The 10529-nt window shown below is 42.5% G+C and overlaps 1 protein-coding gene across 1 annotated transcript; it reads left to right on the top strand.

Moving 5' to 3' along the window:
• Positions 1 to 5044: 5044 nt before the first annotated feature.
• col28a1b (collagen, type XXVIII, alpha 1b) lies at positions 5045 to 7590 on the top strand (the record flags this gene model as incomplete). Its single annotated transcript, XM_083632480.1, has 3 exons — positions 5045 to 5165; positions 6386 to 6951; positions 7522 to 7590. The coding sequence occupies 3 exons, from the start codon at positions 5045 to 5047 to the stop codon at positions 7588 to 7590; spliced, it is 756 nt and encodes a 251-aa protein (XP_083488606.1).
• Positions 7591 to 10529: the final 2939 nt, after the last annotated feature.

Below are 10529 nucleotides of genomic sequence, written 5' to 3'. Positions count from 1 at the left end.
ATGGTATTTTACACACACACACACACACACACACACACACACACACACACACACACACACACACACACACACACACACACACACACACACACACACACACACACACACACACACACACACACACACACCATAATATTCAATAGCCTATCAATAATGACTTTAGCTATTATTCCTAACTATATTCATATATGTGTCAATGGAACATTATCGTGCTTTATGGTGTTTTTCTTTTCTGTAGCCTAAGCCTACTATAATGTTTGAAGGACCTCCTGATCCATCCCCATTTTGTGTTTTATCTCCTGTCACATTCCAATAGGGAATAACTCCAATAACTCATCTGGTTCTTTTGACTGACCGATAATCCATGGGCTGTTTACTAACAGATGAGAACAGAAAGGATCATGAAGACAGTGAAACCTGCCGATGCCGATGGACATGATGCGGTGGCTGAAGTGGACAAAGCTGAATGTAACTTGGAGCTCCCCCAGACTCAGCACATCAGTTCAGCTCGTGGTCTCATCCTGTTCGTACCCGGTTTCGCGGCGAAATGATACACAAAGAGCTGATTAGACTGCCAGCACTGGCTGCACCTTAATGAGGTTCCAGGTAAGCCTTGTTTCTATTCGATTTTAAACTTTTTTTGCATGCTCACTATAGGATCGATTATTGTGTAGGCCTACTTATTGTATATCGTGTTACAGTTTGAGTAATAAGTGCAGCTTAGACAACTAATTAGCCTTTTAGTTAGTCTAATAAGAACATTTCGTGTTTTTGCAAGTTGCTAAGTAAACAGTTAACCTATTACAGTAGGTTATTGTGTGTCAATATCAAGGCAGTAACCCAGTTTATTTGTTTATTTGTTCATTTAAAAGGATCCCCATTTATAGCTGCCAGTCTTCCTGGGGTCCAGACACATTACACATTACATACAAAACAGAGTAGAAAGCAGTACTAAAATACAAAAGTAAAAAGATAAGAAATAGTCAAATGCAATGAGCACAAAGCATAATTACAACAAACAGAATAAAAACAGTAGGCTACAAAGACAAGATAGAAAACAAAACAAAAAAAGCTTGGCCAGCTAGTCCTGCAGCTGGCCTGTAGCCCAGAAGTCAAACAGTCAGTAGCCTATAATACTCTAAACTTGAAAAACACATAGAAAGTAAAGTCAGTGTGTGTTTTATGGTGTAGGCTATGTGAGTGCAAATAGGATCTTAGCCTCTTTTTAAAACCAACTCTCCCACAGATGGAGGAGATATTACCAGGTAGGCTATTCCAAGATTATATAGCCCTGTATATAGCCTAACTGTTTTCTTCATATAGTTAGTACTTGGTCTAGGCAAGGTCAACTGACCCCCACTTGCCCCTCTGGTTGAGTATGTGTGAATACTTGAACTATAAATGATATATTGTTGAACAGAAATGCAGGAGTTTGAGTATGAATCACTCTGTGAAAATGTAAAAGTATGATGGCTGATAGTCGTTCAACAGTAAGCCATGTGAGTCGTGCACCCCAGGACCAGCCTATAGCTGCCTTATTTTGTGCAACTTGTAACTTCCCAATTAGACATTTAGATGCTGATGACCACCATACCACAGAGCAATAATCCAAGTGACACAGGGCCAATGACGAAACAATCTGGCAAAGTAACAATGGTGTAACAAACAATGCACACTTAGTGATTGCAACAGCTCTACCCATTTTGGCAACAACCTTATTGATGTGATCGGCCCAAGACAATGTACAGTCAAGCCAAAGTCCTAGAAGTTTTACTGACTTTACTTGGTGTATAATTTCACCCTCTATCAGTAAATTTAGTTTAGGATTGTGTGATGATAATAATAATAATAATAATAATAATAATAAAATGATTAGAACTAAAAAGTATGCACTTTGTTTTTGATATGATACTGTAAGTACAAGTTTATTTGTCATTATCCAATTGTAAATAATGTTCAGCTCACTAGACAGAACCTGGTTATGTTCTGAACATGTGGGGGCCGCATAATATAAAGTAGAGTCATCTGCATACATTGTGAAATTTGCCTTATTAATAGCATATCGTTTGTACAAATAGAGAACAGGAGAGGGCCAAGACAACTCCCCCCGCAATTCAGGGCCCTACTACTTGATAGAGCCCCATTAAAGTATACTATCTGCGACCTGTCAGACAGGTAGCTTTTGACCCACTGAATAGCAGAGGATTTAAAACCATAACACACAAGTTTAGAGGTTAAAATATCATGGTGGATCACATCAAAGGCAGCGCTGAAGTCAAATAAAACAGTACCAACGAGCAGAGAGCTGTCAATCGAAGTGAGCCAACTATCGGACATTTGAGTCATGGCGGTACAGGTGGAATGACCGGGCCTATATGCATGTTGGAACATGGTAGTTAAATCGTTAGCAGAGAAGTAAAGTTGTATTTGCTCATATACAATTTTTTCTAACAATTTGGCCAGTACTGGTAGTATGCTGATTTGCCTGCTATTTGGACCACAGAAAGTGGCTTTTGTGTCTTTAGGCAGTGGAATTATCTTTCCTACTTTCTACAGTTCTGGACATACACCACTAATCAGACATCTGTTAAAAATGGGACAAATAGGATTGAAACATGTGCAGCCGAAGTTCTGAGCAGCTTGCTATCAAGCTTGTATATATCAGCAGACCCCCCAACAGGCAAAGAGTTCAACAGCATTTCTACCTTCACAGTATCGACCTTATGCAATTCAAAAGTACATGTCTTATCTTTGATTATGTATTCCTTTATAAGTTCGTCAGAATTAGACTTAACAGTGCTATTCATGTTTTCTCTGAGTTTGGTGACCTTGTTGACAAAGTAGTCATTAAAATAATTTGAAATCTGTAGTGGTTTAGTCAACAAGACTCCATCCGACTCAACAAAAGAAGTGCGGGCAGACTTCTTACCCATAATATCATTCAGTACAGTACATTCCACAATCTTTTGCTATCATTACCACTGTCAGAGAGTATCTGCTGATAGTGAGCTTTCTTATTCACTTTGTTCATTTTAGTCACCTGATTTCTCAACATACAGTAGAGCTTTCTGTCAACAGGAGAACAAGAGAGAGCGGCAACCTTTTTAGCCTTAATAATAATAATAATAATAAGCTTTATTTGTATAGCACCTTTCGTACTTAGAATGCAGCTCAAAATGCTGGACATACAAGAAAAAGACATTTAAAACAGGAGCAAATAAAACCATAGCAAAAGAGAATACATTAAAAACAATTTGTAGACATGAAAATAAGTTAACACAATAAAATGGTAAAAAATCATTAAAATATAAGTGAAAATAGTTAAAATAAAACTAAAAGAAACTAAGAACTTGCATGGGGATAAAACACTAAATAAAAGAACAGTTAGCTAAAGCCTTCCAATAAATGTAGGTTTTGAGCTCCTTTTTAAAAATGCTCACGGAGCTTGCCTGTTTAATGTAGTCGGGCAAGGTGTTCCATAGTTTTGGTGCGTAGTACATAAAAGCAGTTTCCCCGTTTATGAAGTACTTTTGGAACAGCTAAAAGAGCAGAATTGGAGGACCTAAGGGCTCTTTGCAGTTGGTAGGGTGTAAAAAAAATCTGAAATGTATGAAGGTGCTGTGCCATTAAGTGCTTTGTAAGTAATTAAAAATACCTCAAAATCAATTCTGAAAGGAACAGGGAGCCAGTGTAGTTCAGTTAAAACAGGAGTGATGTGCTCTCTCTTCTTGGTCCTATAGTTAAAAGTCTAGCGGCAGAGTTCTGTATGAGTTCCAGTTTCTTTATAGACTTTTTGGGGAGACCAGTAAACAGTGCATTACAGGTAGTCTAATCTACTAGTAATAAAAGCATGAATTAGTTTCTCAGCATCCTGTTTTAGTAGAAATGGTCGTACTTTGGCAACATTTCTATGGTGAAAGAAAGCTGCCTTGTCCCTTTGAGACATCAAGTTCTTTAAGGAGCTGTCTACCCATGGCGCACATCTGGCCTTAAACTGTGAATTTCTTTAAGGGAGCGTGTTTGTTAACACTTTTCATATAATAATCCATAAATAATTGCAAGGCAATATCAACGTCATCAATAGCACATACATCTGCCCATTTAGTATTCTCAAGATCATTGAGAAAATCGTCTTCCTTAAATTTCCCGAACGATCTCGAAATCACAACTATGGGGCACAGGCTCTAGGCAATTTAGTTCTCCTAGAGACAGCAACAAAATTACGGTCGCTGAAGCCGACTGGGATTGAGACGGATGTGGAGCACATATTAGGAGTGTTATTTAGTGAAAATATGATCGATACATTTTGAAATTTTACCACCAATATTATTCACTGAAATTCTAGTAGGTTGGTCAATTATTTGCATTACGTAATCCACAGATGTCAGTTGTAGTTTTGAGCTTGTTCTTTAAAGGACAGTTTTCAGCAAGCCAATTAATGTAAAAAAAAAAAACAGTATCATTACAGACTAGGTTACAGTATTTAAATCAAACAGTTTAATTAGTAATGACACAAAAACGCTTTAAATTTCACACTTGGGCATGCTGGTTGCATACAGGTAAAAAGTGAGTGAGTGAGTGAGTGAGTGAGTGAGTGTGAGAGTGAGTGAGTGAGTGAGTGTGAGAGTGAGTGAGTGAGTGAGTGAGTGAGTGAGTGAATGAGTGAGTGAATGAGTGAGTGAGTGAGTGAGTGAGTGAGTGAATGAGTGAGTGAGTGAGTGAGTGAGTGAATGAGTGAGTGAGTGAGTGAATGAGTGAGTGAGTGAGTGAGTGAGTGAGTGAGTGAATGAGTGAGTGAGTGAGTGAGAGTGAGTGAGTGAGTGAGTGAGTGTGAGAGTGAGAGTGAGAAGTATTAACAATAAGAAACTGCTGCCACATTGCCTGTACAGTTCAGTTCTCTTGGGTGTAGGTGCATAACAATAAAGCATAGGTGAATAAATATCATATTACTGACTGAATCTGTTGTCATGCATATGTGTTGAAGCACTTAAGCAGGCTATTTTGCCATATAACTGTTAGGATGGGAATGTTGCTGAACGGAAAGATGGGGAGAGGAGTGGCGTTCTGCCTTCTGCTGTTGGCTCTGGGACATGAGGCCAGGGCCCAAAGAAGAAGAAAGACAGGACAGAGGAACAACTACAGGCTGCTCAGCGATGGAAGAAATGGTAATTCTTCATTTGAGGTATCGACACATTGGCGGTGAGCGTCAGTGAGTCACCGGATCTTGTGGGTGTAACAGACCGAATGAGACCCTCAGGTCTCCAGGTGGGAGAATCAATCATCTTGTCATGCAGACAAGAGGACTCCTTCTTGGACAAAGCAGATGTTTAGAGTTACACAGTCAGAATCAGAGTCACTTTAATTGCCAGAATGTTTCTTTTTCTGGGTAACATTGGTGGAGCGACGTAGAGCACATACTGTACTGGGTTTAGACCGGCCAGTGTCGTCCACTGCTAACATGATGGAGGATGAACGGGTGGGGCGTGTCACTCTGCTGTAAGGGGCTGTTAGGCCTCAAATAATTTCCTGGCAAGAATAAACTATTTGGGAGAAACACTGAAGCCTTGTAATTTGGCATAACAATTGTCAAAATCAAAGGTCCCAAAATATTGATATTACTATCGGCATTCAGAAATCTATATCGGTCGAACACGAGTACTTGTTGAAACACATCGTAAGAAGATAGGACCTCAAATAAAGGACAATACACTAGTTCTGATACCCGTTGGAGCACGCAATAACTGGCCATCTAGCTATGCCTCGCTCACAGAGTTGGCATGCAGCCTCTCCTGTGGAACCAGGAGAGAGAGAGAGAGAGAGAGAGAGAGAGAGGGGGCTTTCATGGTTCCACTTCCACTCCATTTCCCTTGCTGATTGCAACTCCGCTCAGGTGTCTTCCATCAGTAGCTAATGGAGCTCTCCATGGTGCTGAACCTGTGTTCACTCATTTTAGACACTAATAATTAGCCATTTTTGCCCATTTAGTCAGCCCTAAATTTGACCTAATTCAAAAATCCGGCCCTGCCACCGTCTGCTCGGGACCCCTCCCGGTACCCGTGCCAAATATGAATGATGTCAGGCCGACAGTGTCTGATGAAAATGAAACAGAGATACATAAAAAGATACATACATAGGCTTTCTCATTTATGTGTAAGATAGACTATGGATAACAGAGTAGACTTTACACTTCACTCTCTACACAATTCAACAGAGTGAAGCATACAGTAGCTACTCTGCTAAACAAACTTCTGTTTCACATTTCACAAGTTACACTTTTTGCAATCTTTCAACAGTTATCTAAATGATATTGTTTTTCTCTAGTCTACATTATGGAAAAACGACATTCTTGGTTTGGCCTGAGCCTTTGTTAATTCCCCTCTCTCAGATCAGATGTGTTCACTGGAGGTGGCCTTCATCCTGGACAGCTCAGAGAGTGCCAAAACCTTCCTGTTTGAGAAGCAGAAGGCGTTCGTGCTGCGTTTCAGCACCCGCCTCTCCATGCTGCAGGTGGCCGGCTGGAGTCTGAAGGTGCGCATGGCTGTGCTCCAGTACAGCAGCTCCGTGTCCATAGAGCACAGCTACTCAGCCTGGAGGGAGCTGGATCTGTTCCAAGGTAAAGTCAGCTCGATGAGTTACATTGGCCACGGCACCTACTCCACCTACGCCATCACCAACGCCACGCAGCTGCTGGTGCAGCAGACACCCACGGACAGCGTCAGGGTCGCGGTGCTGATGACCGATGGAGTCGACCATCCCCGAAACCCTGACGTCATCTCGGCTGCAGCGGAGGCCAAAGGTCACGGTATCAAGTTCTTTGTGGTAGGATTATCTGACATCGCCCAGCAGAGTCCGAACAGCGCCAAGCTGCGGGCGATCGCTAGCGCGCCCGCTCAGCAGTTTGTCCAGAGTCTCGCAGATCCACACCTTGAGGAGAGGCTGTTCAAAGAGATGGTGAGTGTCAGTTACGAATTCAATGTCACAGTACGGCAGGGTAGGAATTATACGGAGGCCTCCGTTGCCCCTCCCTCTGGCCGTGATGCCCTGAGATCCCCAAGGCCACCTTGGCAGTGCCCTGCTATCAGCCTGCTACTGTCAGTTGCTTTCAAAGCATCAGTGGTCTCAGTTTAATGTAGTCTGCCCTATGTGAAGGATGTGTCATTGGCTCATTTTAACACACATTTATGAAAAAATTGTGTCCTAAAAAAAAGCGATGCCGAAGGCCAAATGGCCTTGCCCCTAGAATGACTAAATTCCCACCCGGCAGTATGGTACGGTATGGTCTAACAAAATATCACATTATTTCACAGTATTAATCCCCTCCCCCTTTAATTCAAAAATAAGTATTTTGCTTTGAAGAAAAATGTTGCTTTGTTGAACTGAAACTGAAACTAATATGAGAACGTATATATCGTGGGCACGGTATTACAGAGAAAGCTTACAGTATGATAATCGTGGTTGTTTGATATCGCGGTATAACTTACAATGGTATATCTTTACATCCCTAGTGTCGGTGTGATGCAGGTGACCTCAGCTCACATACCACCCTTCTCACCAAACAACTGGGTTGAGTTCAACCCCACCAACACATAGCAAACCGTTAATTTAAATGGAAATGGAGGTGCTTTGAACACCCTGTTGTGTGACGCAAGCGTTGCATCTATCTGTTGGATCCACTGTGCCTCTTTAAATGGCGGGGTGTATATACACCTCGCTGCTGATTGGGTAACACCTCTGAGACGCCCACCCAACAAGAGACAACGTACCTCAAAGCCTGTTGCAAACTGTTGCAAACTATTTCGAGGAAACGTGATGTTAAAACCCGGAAACCGTAGCATACGGTGCACACCGTTTCGCAGTTTGAACATACCCCTGAGCAGTGACGTCTGATTCACATGCATGCGCTCACAGATAAACAGGGCAGCAAAGGGCCACAGGTCTAATTCGAACCTGGGTCGGCTGCGTGAAGGACTAAGCCTTAATGGTACGCGCTCTACCAGGTGAGCCCCACATAATAGTCACTTGATAGGAAGTTGAGACTATCCTAGTCTCGGCTCCCAGACGTTTGGTGAGCTGCGCCACCAAACGTCCGGGAATTTCACTGTCAGAAACTGTCTCTTCGAGCCCGGCGAGAACCGCCGGCAGCAGACACGCCTACATTTATTATTAGAATTTTATTTGGTAGCGTCAATGCCATTTATCATAGTCCTAACACAGAGCATGAAGCTGATATGCTCCAAACAAAATTCATAGCTGTGGTTTATTTTACAATAATTTTTCCTACGCGGAAGTGGTCCGCTTGCTGCTGTGTGAAGTCAGGAGGAGTCAGCAGGCTCTGTAACGTTAGCCTCGGGAGTCGGGTTTATCGCTGGGGGAAAGACCTCTAGCCGCCGGGGCCGGATGAAACACGTCCTATTAACAGGTTATGTTTGTTTCTAAGTGATTAATATGTTTCTCCGCAAATGCGACGATGTTTTGCGAGACACCGGTTCTGCATGAGAACTGCCCCCAGAAAGCAGGCCCGCCCACAGCACTCATGATTGGTTCTCCGATGCAAGGCTTCCAACAGCGCCACCTAACGTTATGCAAAGATTTAAATAGTATTAGAACACGGCTCTCTTGAATACTCGATTCTGATTGGTCAATCAACAAGATTCACCGGTCATTATTTCTCGACAACCGACCGCTGCTCTGCCACACCTGGATTAATCAGTTGATAAGAGCTTTTTGTCAGCAAACACTACTAATTAGGCCAACCAGTTGCAGCTGTGGTGTCTTGTGTGCCAATTACGAATGAAACCGCTTTGTCGTTGAAAACGCTATTAAAAAATCTATTTGAATAATTATTTTTGTCAGATTATTGAATGATTTAGTTGTAGGCCGTGTTCTAAGCGGGATAATGTATATTGAGGCGGTGATTACTGGAAAATAATGACCTTCAGGTGAATCATTAAGCCCTCCGCTGCGCGTCGGGCTCAATCATCACCTGTCGGTCATTATTTTCCCCGTAATCACCGCCTCAATATACATTATCCCTTACATATTCTCAGTCTTACAGTAGTGAAACGGATTAAGACTGAGGGCTGAGTCTAAGACTATCCAAATGAAGTGTGAGCAAAATGTAGTGAAGAGGGAAGGGAATCTCATGAGTAATACTGTAATAATAATGCCAGTTTTGTCATTTGTTTTTTTTTGTTTTTGGCATGAAAACTTTTCTTTAGCCCTAGTAGCTAAAATATCTTGCCAGTCACTATAGGGTATTTCTGTCCTCCATAGTTGTGAAGTCGGTGGGAGATTGGAAATGAAATCGAAATGCTTTTAGCTTTTTTTTTTAAGCCTGAGTTTCAACCCATATAAGAAACCTTCAACTGAAGTTCAGACAAATCACCAAAAGTGGTTAGGTGATTTTCACATGGCAACAGCACAATGCTAAATAGTGATAAAGAGGTAATTGCACACTTCTCCAATAGATTAGGTTTATTGCAACATGTTTTGGCAAAATGACACAGTGAAATGCTAACAAGTATTGACAAATACTTTTCCCCCATGCTATTGGCCACTGCTGTAGCCTCTCAGTACACATAGTGAATCAGAGTGTCACTCTGACTGCAGCCTTGCCCACTTGCGCACGTGTCCTGTCCTGCCCACTCTGTCCTTACGGGTTCAAATCTCAATGGTCTGGCTGTCTGCATGGGGCTTTCCCTCCTGTTCTGCATGTTCCATACACACAGAAACATCTATATGTGTGCAGCGGGTCAGCACCCGTCTGGACACCCACAATAACATGGCTTGTTCTGCTTTCCAAGAATGCATGAAATGATTAAGTCACATGTATTGCTCATGAGAAAAACACTGTGCAGCACGCTGAAGGCAGGTGCCGAGGTTGTCAGAAGAGGAGGGAAGACACACACTGTCTGGATCTGGGTTTCCTTTATTATTGAGCAACCTTTTGGCGTGTATTTCCTTCTTCAGGATCAAATATCACATCATGTCAGTGACATAAAGAAAAAAAACATTGCATGGATGCAACTGGGACGTATCCTCAGTGATGTACCCTGGGGTCGTAGGATGTTTCGGGTCTCGCAACATCATACACCCTCGCCCAGGTGACCCAGCCGGGGCTGGCCAAGCCCCAACTTACGTCCCAGTAGCTACCCACGGTCAGCCCTCTAGGAAGGGTCAAAGGTGGTCACGTGGTCAGGGCCACTCAATCCGCTGCTCCGGAACTACTCTGCCGGGACCGGGGGGGGGGGTCTGGTACGTAGAGGGACCGGGCTCTGTGGGTTGCCACCCGGCCGGGCTCCTCCCTCTAGTCTACTAAACATGTTGTCAAAATCAATGACATCACTGGGCAATCAGCATGAGTCTAAAAAGAGAGTATCTAGAAAGGCCATTCATCAGCAGGAAAGGCCATTCACATCCACATCTACAATATTATAATAATACTACCATCGGATTCAATGCAAGGATGATTCACAGAGTAAAAACAACAACATTAGAATACAATTAAGTACATGTAAGTAGAAAAAGGT

The sequence above is a fragment of the Poromitra crassiceps genome, assembly GCF_964638095.1.
Source record: "Poromitra crassiceps genome assembly, chromosome: 1".
Taxonomy (NCBI): Eukaryota; Metazoa; Chordata; class Actinopteri; order Beryciformes; family Melamphaidae; genus Poromitra; species Poromitra crassiceps.
Note: the sequence above shows the minus strand (reverse complement) of the source record. Positions and strands in the feature narration are given on the sequence as shown.